Source organism: Canis lupus, chromosome 29 (assembly GCF_048164855.1).
Source record: "Canis lupus baileyi chromosome 29, mCanLup2.hap1, whole genome shotgun sequence".
NCBI classification, from domain to species: domain Eukaryota; kingdom Metazoa; phylum Chordata; class Mammalia; order Carnivora; family Canidae; genus Canis; species Canis lupus.
The window spans coordinates 22,545,674-22,564,936 of record NC_132866.1 but is presented as its reverse complement, the minus strand read 5'-3'; the positions used below and the strand labels follow the sequence as shown (position 1 = coordinate 22,564,936).

Here is a 19,263-nt window from a genome sequence, read left to right as displayed (position 1 = left end):
TTTTTCTTCTTCTTTTTTAATGATATAAGCCTCAGATGATATTAACTTAATGTCCATCAGAAGTCTCTAGCTGTCTAGCCCAAGACTATGGACGTGCAAACAGGTCCCCATGCCATATAGGAAGGAAATGGCCCAGAGCTGGAGCCTCTCATCTCTGAACATTGAATGCCATTTGATGCAGTCACACTAATGACCATAAGTATGTCTCAGACACGGCACTGCAGCTGACACATTAGATGGAAAGCCAGCCAGGATCGTGGTCCACAATCATTATAAGAGCTCTATCTCCCAGAGGAGAGCTGTGAGCCACCTCCTCCAAGTCTGCCCAGCACATATAGCCCAACAAACCCCGTGGGTGCCAGGGAGGGCAAGAAGGAGTGTGGTCTCCATCTCAACATGAGCACTGTTTAGTGCAGGTAGTGTCAAGGGCTGCACTGCCAACCTCTCCTCTTTGTAGCCACTTTTTTTTTCCAGCTTCATTGAGATATTATTCACATATATTTGTTTTAAGATGTACATATGATTTGATACACATACATACTGCAAAATGCTTATCACCATAAACTTAGTTAACACCTCTTTCTCCTCATTTAATATGATATTTTGTGCATGGTGATAACATTTAAAATCTACCATCTTAACAACTGTCAAATATATAATACAGTGCTGTTAATTATAGTCACTATGCTTTACATCAGATCCCCAGAAGTTATTCATCTAATAGCTAGAAATTTGTCTCCTTTGCCCACATCTCTCCACTTCCCAATCCCTATCTACTATCTATTTCTATGGGTTGGTGTAGCTATTCTTAATCCATGTAAGTATCTGGAGTTAGAGTATCAGCCAGAGTTCACATACTTAGATTGTGTCAATAAATGTTCTGGGCGAATGTCCGTCAGATTCACAAAAAGGTGACCAGAAGTTATCATATTCACCGATATGGGGTCAGATAACCTCCTAGTCTCTGTGATGGGTTACAGGACCACATTCACAGTGGCATGGGTAGAAAACATATGACACTCTCATTGCAGAATTGATTCCCATTTGTAAGTCATATATGTGGATTATAAACCATTATTAGAAAACAGAAAAGGTTCCTGGGAGAAACAGTGATAGAAAAATGAATTATAGATAGAAGCAAAACGTGCTTCCATTTTAATGTCACTTGATAATTGGGTGCTGAAGTTATCAGAGTACTCATTATTCATTTCCCTAAAGAAAATTGAAATATGTGTGTGTATGGGTCTGTATAATCATTTGTGAAACATTTTAAGAGAACATAAGCTGACGTTGGGCATTTTGAACATCTGCTTCCTCAAAACATGAGACTGAATATTCTGAATTATGATTTCTTGTCCAAATAAATAGAATAGTGTTTAGAATATGTCTCAATCATATTGAAATTGTGTGTGTATATATAGTGCACATGTGTATAAATATATAGATAAGTAAATATATATATAAATATACAAACTATATAAACTATTTAGCAATTGTACTTTTGTTACTCTTATTATGGGAAGCAATAAGTGAAGTCTGTCCAAACTTAACTAATAACTGAAGCATTATCCAAACAAACCTAGAATTTTCCTTAAATGCTGAAAAGAAGCAAAGCATTCTTGCTCCCTGTCTCTTCTAACCACTCAACCTCAAAAGGTTTCCCACTCTCTTCAGGGGTGAAAAAGCCACCACCTGAGTACATCTCATCTCCTCTATTTCTTATCCTAATCACAGTCAGAGCATGACAATAATGGCTGATTACTCTCCACCTCGCCTCTGCCTCCCACCACCTCCAGCTACCCCACAGCTTCCTGTTCCCATCTATTTCTCTATTTTTAAGGTGAGTATTGGGGAACAGGCTGATTGGTTGACTGTTCTGATAGGAAGAGACTGATGCATCCGCTCAGTCCCATGAAGGCAGAGGAGGGGGTGAACAGAAGTGTGCATCATTCTGAGACAACCTCCGGACCATTCGCAGTGTTTCCATGACCCCGTGTTGATAAAGTCCTCCAGACGTTGCCCAAAGGAGCTAATTAGTATTCTGTGAGCATAGAAGCTTTGACACTCAGTAATGTTCCTTTTGTCAAAGAGATGATTTTTTTTCCTCCTTTTTTTTTTTTTTTTTTTTTACTCGTAAGGGGTGTAAGCAGGCAAAGGAGGCTGCATTAGGGACCGAAGCAGGAAAGAGAAATGTCTGAGACAATCAGCAGAAGTGGATCTTTCATACCTGAACAAACACGTAATCATCCTGGACAATCAAAGAGTCTGGGTCAATGTAGCCTGGGAAAGGCTTATTTCTGTTGGCCTCTGTGCAGTTCTGCATTCGGCAAGTTAGGTACTGTGAATCTGAAAAAAAAAAAATGGGTAGGGGGGATGTATACACCCAGTATTGGACTCGGAGTGGACATTTTCCATTTCCCTTGTCATCTCCAAGTCTTTAAACCAACCCCACATTCTTTAAATGTATTATTCTTACCATTATTATTGTTAAAAGTAGTGTCATTATTATTTTACTCACTTTCTAGCAACACCATCACCACCATGCCCCAGTGCCTCCACCATATCTTGCCATCTTGGAATACTAAATTCTCATTAATTAATTCTCCCCTCCCAAACCTAAATGAAAACATTTTTTAAAAACTGGCATTAATACTTGTGATTTTTGTGATTATTATTTTGCATTTGTAGGCTCTTCTTCCACACTCTGACCTTTGACCAACAGGCAGGAAAACATGGACATACATGCAATCACCCAGTCATCTCATGAAAGAAATGCACTGTTATAAACAGGAAGATTCCATATAAGATAAAGGCTTTTCTTCTATTAATAATTGCAAGCGAGACAGAATAGAGAGGAGATTCCTGACCCCAAAACTCTGTTCTCATTTTACAGATGAGTAGACTAAGACCCTGAATGCCACCTGAGACTTGACTGCAGATGGTAAGCTATCAATTATAATAACTCTTATGTAGATTTGATATCTATTGGTGGAAGTACATTGTATCAGGGAGGCTACCTTGGTTTTTCGACTACAACTATTCTGACCTGTCTAGCTGTCACTTCTTTACTTAAAACTCCTTTTGCCTCATTGCATTTAAAATAAATTCAAACCTTACAGGACCACCACTCCAATTTCTCCACATGCCAATCTCTTCTTCTATCTGTGATTCTTCTAATCTGGCCTCCTCTATGTTTGGAAATGGTGCCAGACTTCCTACTACGTAAGAGACTTTTTATTTGTACTCCCTCTGTCTGAAATGCTTGTCTCCAGGTTGCTCACAAAGAAAGTTCTAGATTTCAGCCCACTATTACTTTTGAGGGTCTTCCATGATTAGTATTTTATTAATTACTACCACATACCATTTTATTAATTCCCTTCATGGAATTTATCACAATATAAAATTATCTCCTCCTTATTTATTTCTGTCTTTCTCCATTAGAATATAATCTCCTTGAAGACAGTAATGGGTCAATAAGTAAATACTCATTGGATTGTGCGTCTTGATTGAAATCCATATTTTGAATGAAAAATAAAGCTGTTTTACTCTTTTTTTTTTTTTTTTGATGCTGAATGAATGGATGAGTTTGATTTTAGGACATCACGATATATACAGGAATCCACTCTTCCAAATTAAAGGAAATCAGGAGATGAAGACTTACATGAAATGGGGTAGGCAATAGTATTGCATTGGATACAAGGATTCACAAATGACTTCCCTTGGGGAAATTTCCCGGACCATCTTTACCTAAGGAACTTGGGTAAACCTACATTCTAGAAGGAGGACCACTAGGGAGCAGTATGCACATTTGCTCCATCTGACCAATGACTGCTGTAAGGTCTTAGGAGACTAGAGGAGAGCTTTACCTACAATATTTCTTCATCCCACTGCCATTTGTGGGGATGGGATGGCTCTGAAATACTTTAAGATGTCTAGTCCCAGTGAAACCATCTCCAGAGGTAAACTAAAGAAGAGCCATGTACTCACTCTTACTTACCTCTGTTTTCAAACATTCTTATAGTTTTATTTTTGGGCATAACTCAAGATCTTTCTCCTTGAAGACAACTTCTGTGATTCAGTCCTTCCCTATCACTATAGCACACAAAATCATTACCTCACAATTTCACACTCCATCAGATCCTTCTACAACTTTTAATAGACTTCCATTTTTCTAAAGGCAGCTTGGGGTCACAGAAACAATGGACACTGGCAGCTGGGAGACCTTGGCTTGAGTTCTGGGTTGGTCACTTACTAGCTGTATAGTTCAAAAGAAATAATCTCATCTTCCTGTCTTGCCACCCTCATCCATTAAATGGAGATGCCAGTTAATGTCAACTTTCTTATAGTTTGGCTCTAAGAATTAACTGAATTAATGTATATGCTAAATGTTCTGAAACTCAAATGTGTACAAATGTTAGTTGTTATCAATAGTGGTAATATTCCTATTCATTTCACAATGATTAGATCAGTTTGGGGGCCATAGTAAGTCCTTTAAAAGGCTAGTTAAATTGGATTTGAGTACTCCAGTTATGTTTCTGTATCAGTTATGTTTCATTGGTGACCTGCCCAATATCCATTGCTCCCAGCCTCTTTGATGGAAAAGCTAGTACTGGATTTGTTGGCCTGTCCTTCCTTCTGTGTGACTGGCAAGTGCTCATATGCATAGATTAATCCTTTTAGGTCTACACCCATTCAACCCATTCAAGGTCTTCCAACTGCCCTTGCCACTGGTTATTTCAGGGAAGGGCATTAAAATCTTGTTGTAGTAAATAAGAGAGGGAGGGAGGTCTTTTAAGGGGTTAAAGGGGAGGGACCAAGAGCTGCAGGAGAAGACTCTCTTCTGCCTCTCTAGACACTGCACCCAATGTGATGCTAAGGACTGCTCTAGCCTTCTTTTTATAGAGAGGAGCCAATCTTATAGTTGAGCTTACATAATGAGATTGCAAAGAGATGAAAAGGACCTATTTCCTGATGACACTGAGTTACTGATTGTACTGAGCCCAGAGCTGCTCTTTCTCTGTGCGTTTTATGTGAGATAATGAATAAAAACAATGATTAACCAAACTGAATCAAAGGTTCTTGATTAAGAGGTCTTGGTCTTCAAATTACAAATACAACTTCCAATCAGGATTTCTTAGATTGCCACCTAATGAAGACTTCCTAATAAATACACAGTGCTTATTTTATTTGTAATGGAGTCTAAGAGTTTCTTTCTTAAGACTTTAACCTCCTTTTCAAAGGTTCTTGAAGAAGCATAAGATGGAAAATACAAAGATCCACTTTATATAACTCAACTATTCAGAAATTATGAATCTAAGGGATTTGGGAAGACAATAAAAGAATGGGGAAACTAACATTTGTTGAGCATATATGTACCAGGTACTCTGAAGCATGTTCACCTTTCTTTCATACATTTAATCTTCACAGTACATAAATATATCGACTAATTTTTTAGATAAAGAGAATGAAGCTTAAATGGATTATGATTTATAGAAATGGCATAATGGATTTCAAACTTGGTTGGCCCCAAGCCTTTTATTTCTACTACTCTATGTTGTGTGAAAAATGTCAGTGAGTTAGGGTCAATTTTTATTAATTATATTTTGTCTTTGATCTAATAAGTATCAATGCATATACCTAGATACCAAAAAAAAAAAAAAAAGATCAGCGAATTTATATTTTTTTGTGGAGTAATTTGGGAATATGGATCAAGATCCTTGAAAATGGTATCTTTTGACCTCATGTTCATTTCTGAAAATTCTACCCAAGGAAAAAGATTTAGCTATTTCAATATTCATTAGTGTTATTTATAATAAAGAAATAAAAGTGAATGGCCAAAAGTGGAGGAATGATTTTTGAAAACTTCAGAACATGCACAGTTTGCTATTAAAGAGCATACTGGTATTTAGGGAAGTGCTTAATATATTTCACATAGTAAAAATAGGTTAACAATTAATATTGTATGAGTGTTAATTTCTTAGTTTTAAAAAACAGATTTTAATTGTTCAAGATGTAAACATTAGGAGAAGCTAGGTAAAGCTGTACTGTCATGGTAACTTTTCTGTTTACCTAAACTTATTCCAAAATAAAAGTTTTTAAAAAGTAGGTTACCAAAATATGTGCGTATCAACCTGATTTTGTGAAAGTTGTATATATAGATATCTACATATGTATGTTTGCACTGGAAAAATGAATAAAAGATATATATGAGATGTCAACCATAGTCTACACGCAGTGCTGTGAGAGAGGGAGACAACCTGTGTGCAAATCCCTGGTCAGCATCTCTCAGCCAGAGCCTGGAGGGGGCTTGGTCTACAGCGGGCTTGTGAGATCAGTTTCACAAAAATTAGAGAATCATCTCTAACTCATCGACTTTTTATCTTCCTCCACTCACCATGACTCATATTGAAGTGGAGCACCATGAGCAATATGTGCAATGAGCCTGTTTTTAGGCAAAAAAAAAATACAGAAGGTTCAGCTGGATGACACAAGGAAAGCCTCAGAAAGAGGTCTTAAAACCATTTCTTGCTTAGAGTGGCTCAAAGTGAAATTTGCAAGCTGAAGGGGAAATGCACAATTTTGAGCTGCCTGTCCCTGGTAAAGAGCTCCTGGTTTGTTCTCTTTCTCCTTCTAATGGAAATAGAAAGAAATTGGCTGCACTTCATAATGAGGGACCAATCACTCTTAGGCCCCTTGGGGCTTGCTGTAATAGCATTAAGTATGATGAACTCTTTCCATATTCAATTCTAGTGAGTGTATGATGCGATTCCATAGGAAGTATCTTGTAATTTGGCATTAATTAACGTCAATTAATGCATGCAACTGCTAGACTCTAGAATTAATTTCATTACTTTTCCCACACAGATGTTTTCCTTGCCATAGGTAATTAGGGCCCTGTGCTGCTCTTCCCAGGCATTCTCTCTCTGTGCAACAGCTGCTGCTTGGCGTAAGGCAGCTCCCACCCCTGCAAAATCTGTGATCTAGGTAGGGTAAGGCTGCCGTTCAAAGGCTAGGCTTTGAGCAGAGGGACAGGGCTTTAAATGCAGGTTCAAGCCCTGCTAGCTTGGTAAACCTAAGCAGTCACTACAGGTCTGTGAAGGCTGATCTGTAAAATGGGAACAGGTGCGAGGCATCCTGCAAGCAGTTGTGACAACAGGAGACTGAAATCCTGAAACCCACGGAGTCCAGGGCTGGGTTAGTCAGTGCTCCAGTAACGGCAGCTCTGGCTGCTACTGAAGCGCAGGCTCTTTGATCAGCAGTACTGCCCACTGTGTCTCATGGGAAAAGACTGCAAAGCGCTCCCAGACGCTTCCATCTGACTCAGTATCTTTCTTCATCAATGTTTGGTTTGGGTCAAAGACTTTTAAAGTAATTTTTTTAAAAACACCATGAAAAAAATATTCTCCTAGCATAATTAATAGCTAATGGTGTGAGGTCACAGTCAGTAGGCAGAACCGGAACATAAGGAGGGCTATGGGGAGGACGCAGGGATGTGCAGGTGCCCAGCACACAGGGCCAGCCAGCAGTGCCCATACCACTTTGCAAGCATGCCCCTCTGTTGGTAGTGACATTCGGGTCCTAGGTCTATCTCCACCACACCATGTGACTCAGAGAAGGCCACTTACCAAGTTAGGCTTCTGATTTTTTTCTCCATGTAATAAGGGTTATTAGAACTTTAGAACTCAAAAAGGATGTTAAGAATCAGACATTACTTTACCATCTGACAGGTCTTTATACTATACCCCATTGAAACCTGTCTGCTTCCCACCTCTGCCCCAACCAACAAACCTCTGTGATGTGGTTGGTGAGTCTGTATCTTCAGGGTGTCAGGGTGTCTGCTATTTCTAAACAGCACGTTCATTCCTGGCTGATACCCTATGTGCATTCAGATGGTTACTCTGGTTTGAATTGCCCTTTCCTTGCCTGCCACCCTGTCCAAATACTTCCTGGGCTTTCTTCTGCAGAGTTTTTCCTGAGGCTCAGACTGACCTCTCCCTTCCCAGAATCTCTCCAATGACAGCAGCAACAGCATTAACCTCCAGAATAACCAGAACAACCTCTCCTCTGGGCTAGGAGCCATGCTAAATGGATTGCATGCTTTTTTTCTTTTAAACTTTGTAAAAAAAAATCCAGAAAGTGGTACTTTTCACAGATGAAGAACTCCAGATTTATGGATGAGAGTTGTATAAGCTCATATGCTAGTAAATGACACAGCAAGAAATGCATCATAGATCTCTAGGACTCTACCACTGTGTCTATCCTTCAACAAATATTTATTTAGCACCAAATCCTTTCACGTACCTTAGTATTGTAAAAGTTTCATTTTAAACAAAACCATAAGCTCTGTAGGCAGTCACGAGAACTTTAAAACTCTCCTCATCCTCCACTAATTTTCAACCTTAAAACAGGGCAGTTTTTAAAGCCCATGTATCTGTATATGTATCTTCCTTTGGTCTTTACATTGTTCTCTTTTTTTTTTTTTTTACATTGTTCTATTATTTGTTTCAGAACCTTCATATTAAATGTTCCCACCCAGCACACACACACGCATGCGTCGGTATGCTTGTGCTCACATACGCTTCATTACCATCAGGGTTCTTGAACCCTCTGTGACATGTACCAGTTAGAAATTGACATCTGCAAAGCTGAAATTCCAGCTGTGGCCCCTGAAGAGATTAAGTGCAATAAATTTCTGTAGAAATGATAAATTTAAGATCAAATGTTCTCCTTTGACATAATGAGATCATAGCATTTCTTTCTTCTATGTAATCTCTTGATTCTGGTCCTGTATAACTTTCTAAATGTTGTCTTTTGTGGTTAGCCTTCTGATATTCAGGAGGCCATGATTACTACAGGAAAATGTCTGAGATCTTAAATTTTTTGCCAAGCACAGGATTAGGAATTAGGGACACGAGAGAGAACAGAAGGACATAATAATAGAAATACAGAAACATCACTTGCCAACTACAATGCAGTGTGATGATTGTTTTCAGGAAGGAGCAGGTGCTGTGAGCTCACAGGTGAGGGACACCCAAATTTATACCTCTCCACAGATGGTCTACCTTGTGCCAGGACTTCTCCTGTGACTGCATAGACTGCTTTTTTTTTTTTTTTTTTTTTTTGCATAGACTGCATCTATTTTATTTTGTATCACACAGAATTGTGGGCCTGGTATGCCTTCCTGGCCTACAGTACTTTTGGGGATAGAGACCACTTTACAACTCACTCTAGAGCACCTGTGTCGGGGTACAGCACCCATGGAAGGCTTCATGAAGGAGCTGAGAAAAGCCTGGAAAAATTGGAACAGTGACAGGGTAAGTGATAAGGATGAGTCCAGAAAGAAAGAACAGTGGTGAGAGCACAGAGGGATGAGGGGGAGGGTGTAAGATGTGTTTGGGGAATACTCCCTGTCTGTTCTGTGAGAGAGCCACACTGGAAATTCAGTTTAAGTTGAGAACAGACATAAAGTTATCTAGACGATCATACTGAGCGCCATGAAGAACTGAGAAGCAGTTTGTTTGAACAACTTTCCAAATTGAGTTAACAAAGACAGGAAGAGATTGGGGGAGGGTACAGGAGGGAGGCATAGGTAGGAGGTGGGGAGCAAATGGTAGGAAAGAAAGCAGGAATAAAAGTGGGAAGGACAGGGAGAGGAAGGGAAGAAATGAAAGCAGTTTGGTGCATGGGGAGAAACACAGAAATTTTTCCAGGGTGTTTTTGGGGGAAGGGTGTACAGTATTTCGATGTGTTCACATGTTATATGGTCAATTTCAGGATAAAGAGTCAGTTTAAGGGATTTTCTCTGAAGCAGGTGGGTATGTTCAATCCACTGTTTCTTCACTTAATAACTTTCGTTTTTAAAGATTTTATTTGTTCATTTGAGAGAGAGTGAGTGAGAGAGAGCACAGGCTGGATAGAGGAGCAGGCTCCCCACTGAGCAAGGAGCCCAACATGGGGCTGGATCCCAGGACCCAGGGATCACAACCTGGCAGGCAGACACTGAACCACCCAGTTGCTCCAATAACTTTCTATTTTTATCATCCTCAACACCAAACATCATACTTGGAACATGGTAGATGTTGAACTAAGACCAATAAGGTACAATTTCTGCCTCTCATGGTGGAATAAAAAAAGATGACACACTGACCTGTCCTCTCTATATTCCAGCTTCTCTGTATTCCTGACCTTTTTGTTGTACCCCGACCCATGCCAAGCATGGCAATATTCCGTATCATTTGCATGTGCTGTTCCATCTGTCTAGAATGCTATTCCATCAGGCTGTCTCCCTTACTTCCATAGGGACGTGGCTCAAACATCAAATGCCACCTTATCAGAGATTCTTCCTTGACATCCCCTCCACCTCCATTACTACTCCCCTTGCTCTGCTTTGTTCTACTTCCTGGAACTTACTACCACTTGGCATGATACACTCGCATGTAACGTCTTCCCTAACTACGAGCTAAACTCCATGGGAGTGGGGCCTTTGCAATGTTCCCTACGATCTCTCATTCATGTCTAGGACAACACCTGGCACAGCACACAGGTCCAACAATATCTGTTGAAGGAATGATGATTAGCTTTGGGGTGAACCAGACCTGGCTTCAAATTCTAGCCCTGAGGCAATGGCAAGAACATTTAATCACTAAAAGCCATGTTTTCCTCAAAGTTACAATGAGAAAAATGACAATAGAGCCTATTAACAAAAACCAGTATAAGTAGTACAGCTGAAAAGTACCTAGTGAGTAGGGATGATAGGAAAATAATGTGTGATACTAGCATCATTGTTGCTTAAGAAAATACAGAACAAAGGAAGGAAATGTATGCATAGTGCCAAGATCTTTAGGGCACCTTCTTTTTTCTTTTCTTTTTTTTTTTTTTTTTTTTAAAGCAGGAGTGAGAAGCATGATGAATTTTCCAGATGCTTGGAAATTGCCACACATGTTATACGGACTAGTGCTACTGTGTCCTGGGGGATCCTGGAAACCCCAGAGGAATGCAGATCTCTGTCATAGAGTGAAGGCCCAGGAATAACAGATTTCTCTTGCACACCTCTGTCCTCTCTTCTGCAGCCTGGGAGGAAAGGACACAGTCCTTCTCACTGCTGGCTGGGCACACAGCATGCAGGGCAAAAAACCTACTCTGAAAGTTGCCCAGGTGAGCCCGTGGCTGCATGTCCCTGTCAGGTTTTCATTGCTGTGTGGGGAGGCCTGTATTATCATGTTTCATGCTTTTCTGGTTGGTTTTCAGGGCTGTCTTTAAGACTGCTAAATTAGGAGAGGCCAAGCTGAAATCACTAATAGTTGAAATCAAATGGCTTTTGCAATATGAAAAATGGGGTCAGAACGTGATGGCCAGGGAAAAAAGCCGAGTGCCAGGTGCCGGCTGCAGGGATAGTCGACAGGGGAAAGGTGCTTGTTCAGCATGTTGGGGAGTAGTAGAGAGTGATCAGAATCTGCAGCTGCCCCAAACTTCTAGCCTCTGCCCAGGCCCCACCCCACAAACTATTCATAAATAAACCGACTGAAAAGAAGGTAAATGAGAGTCACGAAATGTGGAGTCTAATAATGCCAGTTGGTTGGCTAGTGTTGGAACCTTCACTGGCATGGGAGCAGCCAGTTTGATATTTTTTAGATTTGTATAGAAATGCCAAAGTGTTCATCTTCTCTGGAATATGAAAGAGATTTAATATCTTTTGAAGGTGCACTGATAAAGAAATACAAATAGCCAAGAAAAATAAATAAAATTTCTTAACGTCATTCACAATTAAGTAAACCCGAATGAAAACAGTAAGGATATAGTTCTTTGCTCATCAAATGAGTCATGCCAAAAAAATCTTTGATAATGTCTTGGACTATTTATGGCTTGCAAACAGGAGCATCCTTATACTGACAGTGTGCAATGCTACAGTCATCTCAGAGGACAACGTAACAAGGTCTACTAAAATTTTCAATCACATACACTCTCAGACCCGGGGATTTGCCTTCAAAAATTTCTCTTTTCAGCTCTTTTGTGCTCACTGCCTGCACAAATTTGAATGCTTCCTAGACCAAGAAGTAATCTGTGTGTATGTGTATGGATGTATTAGCACTGTGTGAGAGAGCCAAACCTTTACAGGTCTATTAATGAGAGAAGGGCTAACGAGAACATAGGTGACAGCACAGTGGGGTTTTTTGTAGTGAACAGTCATGAAGTGGCCACACTTATATGTGCTGATATAGAAAAAATTTAATTTGCTGTTATGTTCACCAACAATGAATTTGGCCTAACAGTTTTATAACATGAACGTTTGCTGAGTGTGTACATATGTGTACATGCATACATATTCACCTGGATAAGCCCAAACAATTTTGGAAAAAATACAGAAGAAATATTTTAAAAAACATAACTACCTCTGGGAAATGGGAATGGAGGTCAGGAAGTGGATGTGACTTTTCACTTGATGCACCTGAGCATGGCTTATCCTTTTAACTGGCATCGCTGCTACTTTTGATGTTATAAAAGTGATCTATTTTTATAGGAAGAACTGAAAGCACCCTACAGGTAACATATTGAGGCCTGATGAGAACTGAGGTCTCCATCACAGCCCCTCGGCAATGCAGTCACACTCCCCCAAGCCCAGGGCTGCAATCAATATGGAAGTTAACCGGAGCGCTGGAAAATGGGAAGCAGAACGGGATATGCAGTTCTCACCCAAGATCAGAATTTGCAGGACGGTGGTTATATAAAGTTGTGAATCTCCTTTGATTTTTATTTCAGCTTGCAAAATGCTAGTCTGTGGTTCATTTAAGCAAGAGTTTTTGGGCAGTCATTTTCACAGTTGGTTAAAGGGCCAAGGTTGTTTTTCCCCAGTGAAAGAGATTAGTCTTTGTGCAAGTGGTTACAAGGTTACTTACTCATGCAAATAGACAATGAGCTCAGTAATTGTCCCCTGTCCCCTCTCCATGCTAGCATGGATCACCACCAGTACGGAAACAGTCATGTCACTGGCTAGGCCTTTCATTTCAGAGGTGAAAGGGAGGAGCGATAAAGGTCAAACGTGGTACTGCAGGTTTTCTTGCAAGATGATATTTACAGATGCGCATAAATATAGAACTATGCATCCCTGTGTAATTGCCATGTGAAGAATTCTGATTAAAGTTACATTCTTTTCCCCCAAAATCACATATATGTAACATGTAGGACACGATATCAGTGAGTTAGTGAGGTTCTTAACTTCTCCATCGGCCCTTCAGGACTCTGCAGACCCTATGGTGAAAGTCCTTCTTTAAGAAGACATGCTACACAGATAAGGTTATGTATTAGGTCAACAAATGGGTCAGTCTCTGAGCTTTGTTTGTACAAAGAACCAAAATAAAATGAGACATGGCTTTTCACAAAGCTTTTAACCCAACGGTTGATCAACATTTTCTAACTACATACATTATGTACATATACACAAATGTACCTGTTTTAGGTGAATCAATAGGATAAAGGTTTCCTTTTTACAGTTTTAATGCAATGGGTAGCAGTTTTAATGTACTAGGTACATATGATGCCCGAGTGCATGCACATTCATAAACACACACAGATACACACACACACGCACACACATACTATCTAAACAATAAAATCTTTGTCTCCAGGATGAGGACCTGTCAATTTGTCCTCAGTTAAAAGCAGGGGCCAATAACAAATGCCACATCCAATAAATATGTTTGAAATTTTCCAATAATAATTCCTGTGATTGACTGCAATTGAGGTTGCTCTCCCCAGCCCACCTCCCAAGGCAGAGAGGTAATGCAAGGAAGAGTAACATCCTTGGCACACTGTAAACTACTAGACAGTCAGATCCCAGAGCACAGGGGTAGAAATGTCTGTGGCAGTCATAGACTGTCACAGAGCAGGACAAAAGCTCTTTCCAGAACTTACCTGCCCTCTGCTATGGAGACTTCAGTGGAAACAGAAATCAATTATAAAGTGTAATCTAGGGAAATCTGAAATGAGACTAAAACTGAACTTTGAATAACAAGCCCAGATATTTGTAAGCCACCCTATGAGGATGAGCCAAATAAGAGAGAGAGGGATTTTTCCTGTGTCAAAATAACAGAATTCCGGAATCCATTAAAATCAGAGAGAAATTACTTATTCAATGTCAGAAATATTGTATTTTGACATATACCCTATTAGATGTATGACCTAGAATATAAACAATGGGCTGCACAGACTTAAATTTTGTCCTAAATAATACTGCAGGGATAGAAATACAAGAAGGATCTCAATCAGAAAATAGAGAAGTAACACACGGACATTGGAATTTCCTGCAGCAACTGACCAGCCTGGAACCTGAGTTTAATAAATACGGTCTCCTCTACATACACTAATACCTTACTACTCTGATCAATCTGCTCTTTCCTTCTTTCCTCTTCCTCTCTGTTTCTTTGACTGGTGTCCTGGTTATCAAGTACCTTGAGGAAGAGGAAGAAGAAGGAAGAGAGAGAGGGAGGGGGAGAAAGACAAAGAGAGGGACTGGGTATGATACTGAAAAAAAATATATATATATATATATTTTTATACCCAGTCAGGTCAGGCATTATGCCTAGATCCTTTATTTCAATTGGTAGGTAATTTTTTTTTCTGTTTTGTTTTGACAGGGATAACTTTTCAAATTAAATCCCTTTATTGAATTTTCACTCTTGGGTAGTTTCTGAAGATGCTGCCTTTGCAAAAAAGTAAAATAAAATAAATAAAATTAGAACTGATCTATTTCATGCCATGTGAAAGCTGAGCCCAAGATGACAGTTTGGCATTATCAACCTTCATGGCTGCAGGGAGCATAGGAATAATGTCGGGTGAAAGAAAACGTGCACATCAGAGTAAGCGAGGGACTTATTGTTTTCAGGATGTGGGGTTATGTGATTAGATGCCACAAGCCAGAGCAGTATTATCCCCAAAAGTTTAAAAATGAAAGCAATCTGGGATGTTGCCAATTCCATCTGGAGCTTCCTAAACAAGAGGTGCAGTCATGGGAGACAGACCCTAAAGCTCTTTCATTAGTTTTTTGTTATGGGACTTGGTTACTCTTGAACATGTTCTGCTGACCAGCAGCATGGGCTTCGCTTGGGGACTTATTAGGAATGCAGACTCTTGGGTCTCTATTGAACCAGAATCCACATTTTAACACGATCCCTTGTTGAGCCATGTTATGTTCAGATGTGAGGCGCAATGCCCTAAAAATTTCCGACAACTTAATAAGTGACTTGTTCAATTGGCCAACTATGTATTCACTCACTCAACAGATATTTATTAAGCTCCATCTACACGACCCTGTGGCACATGCTGGAGACATGATTATGAACAAAGATACACATGGTCCCTTCTCTCCTAGAACCTGGAGGCCAAGTCATTGTAATTAATCACTACAGATGGTCCAGATATAAACACCCATTTCTATTTTTTTAACTGGTTATGTGAAATAATTTTAGTCTCACATAAAGGCTGCAAAAACTAGTATAGAGAGTTCCCCTGTACCGTTCTCCTGGCTACCCCCAAAGGTAGCATCCCGTATAACCATAGAATGAAAGCAAGCAAAATATGAATTGTTTTAGACTGAGAGTTCAATAAATGGATTGTCCTGAGAAATGGATGCCTTTTCTGTTTTTGATATTATTCTACAGTTTTTTGCAACTTTCCTGTGAGCCGAAAATTATTTCAAAATAATAAGTTAAAAAAATAGAAATGGATGTTTACACCTGAACCACCCATAGTGATTAATTACAATGAACTGGTCTGGGAAGGGAGAAGAGAAGAGGACAGTCCATGTGGAAGAACCAGCAGGTATCAGAATCTTGTGGTGAGACAGAGGGCCCTGCATGTTCCAATGAGAACAAGCCTACAGGCCTGTAGACAAGGAGTGAGGAGAAGACAGAATGAGATGAGCCAGGAAACAGGCAGGTACTGATTATGCCGGAGCTACAGGTCAAGGTGAGAACTTTGACCAAATGTCATGAATCGTTCTGCCTAAGGAAAAGATTGCTCTGGCTCTTGTGTAGTAAAAACTGAATTTTGGAATCCAAGATAGCAGAGTCAGTTCTAGAGCTGAAAGGGTTGCCACCAGAAAGAACCCACTGAAGGGGTGGCTCTAAACTTTCAGCACATTCTGTGTCAGGCACAGTGCTGCGCATAGTACATATGGCAGTCCCACCTGAGTTTATTTTTATTTTTTTCCCACCTGAGTTTAAAATGGAAAAGGTGAGGTCAACTTGGACCCTGATCTGTCCCCTCACTGATTCTGCCAAAGAATATATTCATTCCCCAAAGGGGGAGCAAAACCTCTGGAGATGAAAATTTTCATGCCCTGTGCATAGTAATGAAGTAGATGTGGTTTCTAGAGAGTTTGGAGCACAGAGGTGACCTGCTTCTTCATGCGGTAAGCTGGTAAGGGATAGGTATCTTCCGCTTTTGCATTCAGATGAGCTGAGGGCAAGTGGACAGGAACAAGAGACAGTGACAATGAAGTTATTGGACTGTGAGGGATATTTGTGAAACATAATGTCTCAAAATTAGATTATCACCTTCTGGCTCAGTGCTGGACCCCCTCATTGGTCTGGGCTACCTGCAGATTGTCAATTCTCCTTCTTTTCTCTACACTTGAGACAACTTCCTCCTCCCAAATGCCATCCCTCTAGCCTTTCCTCATCTCACCTCTTTTTCTTCTACATGGTTCCCCTTTTCTCTTTCTTTGAACCCTTTCACCTGTGGTGTCTTATCTTAGGTCTGGCAGATTCCTCCCCTCCTTGGCCCTTCTAGAGATCCTCTGGATCAAAGAAGAAGAAGGAAACATATGAAGTTGCTGCTGTTGTTTAAATATATTAAACTTTCTATGTTTTGGTTTCCTCTTCTGAAAAATCAGAAAAATAACCTACAAGTTGTTGTGGGGATTAATTGTGATAAAATATATAAAGTGATTAGCATAATTCCGCATATAGGTAAGTGCTCAGCCAATTTTTAGCTAGGACAGGAATCACTCTGATTAACATTTCATTTACAGATGGAGAAGCAGAGGCATGAAGAGTTTAAGTAGCCTTTTTAAGTGACTAATTTTTCACAATTAGTAAGTGAATTTTTGAGTCCACTGGACATGGGTTTGGATCCGGGACCACATTTTTTCTGTATCATGTCCCCAAAAGCTGCAATGTCCATACAAAGTGCAGGCCCTACAGCAGCTCTGGCTAAGAACTACTGAGATGCCACTAAACCTACTCAACGGATGCTTCCCTCTACCTGTTAATGATGAGGGATGGTTCTCTTGTCCCTGTCCTTTCCAAGTGCTTTGTGACTTTCCAGACAAAACATGGAGACACTGCCTAGACCGTATCTGATAAAATAAGGAAACTAGAAAAACAAATCCAAACAAAACGGCAACAATAACATAATAATAACAATAGCTACAAAAACACTTCAGTAGTAAGAAATTGGGGTGTTTCCCCCAAACCTGGAAAGAAAAACACCTTGATTGGATAAGTAATGTTAGAAATCATTAAGACAATTCTGGATGACTAAGGACTTGGATTATTACTGCTGTGATTTTCCTAGACACAGACACAGCTCATGGCAAATTGGTAAAACTAGCATCACTATGAAAATCATGGGGAAGTTGAATTACTTACGACCATCTACAGTTCTGGCCTCGAGATGCACAAGGTCTGGTTCCTTATTTGACCCCATTACGGACCTAAAAAATGGAGAAACAGGAAAACGAATACCAACATTAATGACTTCACCATGTGCCTCAGAGAAACTCAGCTGAGCCCCTGGCCTACTAACATTCACAGAATTCAAACACCACAATCCTTGGAATACATCTACTGTATTTATTTATATGGTCTGACAGTAAAATTTCCACTTCAAATAAAAACTATAATGGAACCTTTATTTGATGAAGGCCAGCCCTAACTCTGACAAGGATGTTGTGTTATTAGCTCAGACTTGCAAATAAGTCCAACACATGGCATGTGTGTCCTCCTGTGACAATCTCACTGACAGTATATTAAACTTTCAAGACTTATCAGGCAAATTCCAGGCAGGCTGCTTTAGCTGGGTGACTTGAACAGTGATTTACATAGCAAGCTAATCTAATTAATTTTTCCATTTGAAATGAGGGCAGCCCCTGTGGCCCAGTGGTTTAGCACCGCCGTCAGCCCAGAGTGTGATCCTGGAGGTCCAGGATCGAGTCTCACATCGGGCTCCCGGCATAGAGCCTGCTTCTCCCTCTGCCTGTGTCTCTGCCTGTCTCTCTCTCCCTGTGTGTCTGTCATGAATAAATAAATAAAATCTTTAAGAAAAAAAAAGAAATGAGCAGTACAATGTCCCTCTATCCTACAAACTAAACAATCCATGTAACCCCACCAATGCAGTGGGCAGTGTGGCACAGGGTGATCATTCTCTGTATTGTTGAACCAGTGTGAGGAAATGCAGATGCACCTCATTTAATGATACATGCCTGAAACTATATGTGTAAGTAAAATAAAATAAAAAGCAAAATAAAAGTCTATTTTGAATGCCTTGGAGGCACTTATTATTTAGTGTAATCTTGCAGTGAGCCATATTAAGTAGAAAATAATTATTCTGTTACCTGAGCTATAATAGATAGTCAAATGTTGAATGAAAGAAGGAAGGAAATGAACAGAAGGAGGGGGTATATAATGGTCTGTGAGCTCTTTGAAATAAGTAAATTAATCATTGTCCTAAGGGCATTCCTAGCACTCTTCTTATTTGAACTCATTTTCTCAGCTCAAAGAGTCTGAAGCATAGCTAGCTTAGTCTCCCCTCATCTTAAGAAAGAAGACCCCTAAAGGCCCTATTATCACTGTCAGTAACTTTTCTCTGATTGATGCATGGCCTGAATTTCAGAGTCTGTGCTTGAAACATTACACCCTGCTTTCTTTTTCCAGGCAGCAGAAATGGCCTAATAAGGATTTAATAATAAACCTAATGGGTTTAATAATTTTCCTCAAGGAGACAGGGGCCCAGCCCTTGGCCACTTCACATCATTGGAATCTGAATGTGGGCAGTTGGTGACATTTTGACCATCACTTCAGTCAAGTACTAGAGCACCTGTTGGTCTAGGGATGGTGGTTCTCCATTTCCCACACAGAAGCACTGACTGGATCCATAGGCGACCTCTTCTGACAAAGCCACATTCGTGATATTAAAGAAAACAAGCTCCCTAAAAACCTTCAAACTAGAAATTGCAGCACCTGTTTTTTGTAAATTATTAATGGATAG

At 40.0% G+C, this 19,263-nt stretch overlaps 1 protein-coding gene across 5 annotated transcripts in view; it reads right to left on the bottom strand.

Moving 5' to 3' along the window:
• Nucleotides 1–19,263, bottom strand: part of SORCS1 (sortilin related VPS10 domain containing receptor 1) — a 506,783-nt gene that overhangs the window by 126,626 nt on the left and 360,894 nt on the right. For all 5 annotated transcript variants that reach the window (XM_072805397.1, XM_072805395.1, XM_072805394.1 and 2 more), the window contains exons 6-7: nucleotides 17,646–17,710; nucleotides 2,228–2,346 (exon numbers count right to left, since the gene is read on the bottom strand). In XM_072805397.1, coding sequence (XP_072661498.1) covers nucleotides 2,228–2,346; nucleotides 17,646–17,710 — 184 coding nt within the window. The remainder of the gene's footprint in view (nucleotides 1–2,227; nucleotides 2,347–17,645; nucleotides 17,711–19,263) is intronic.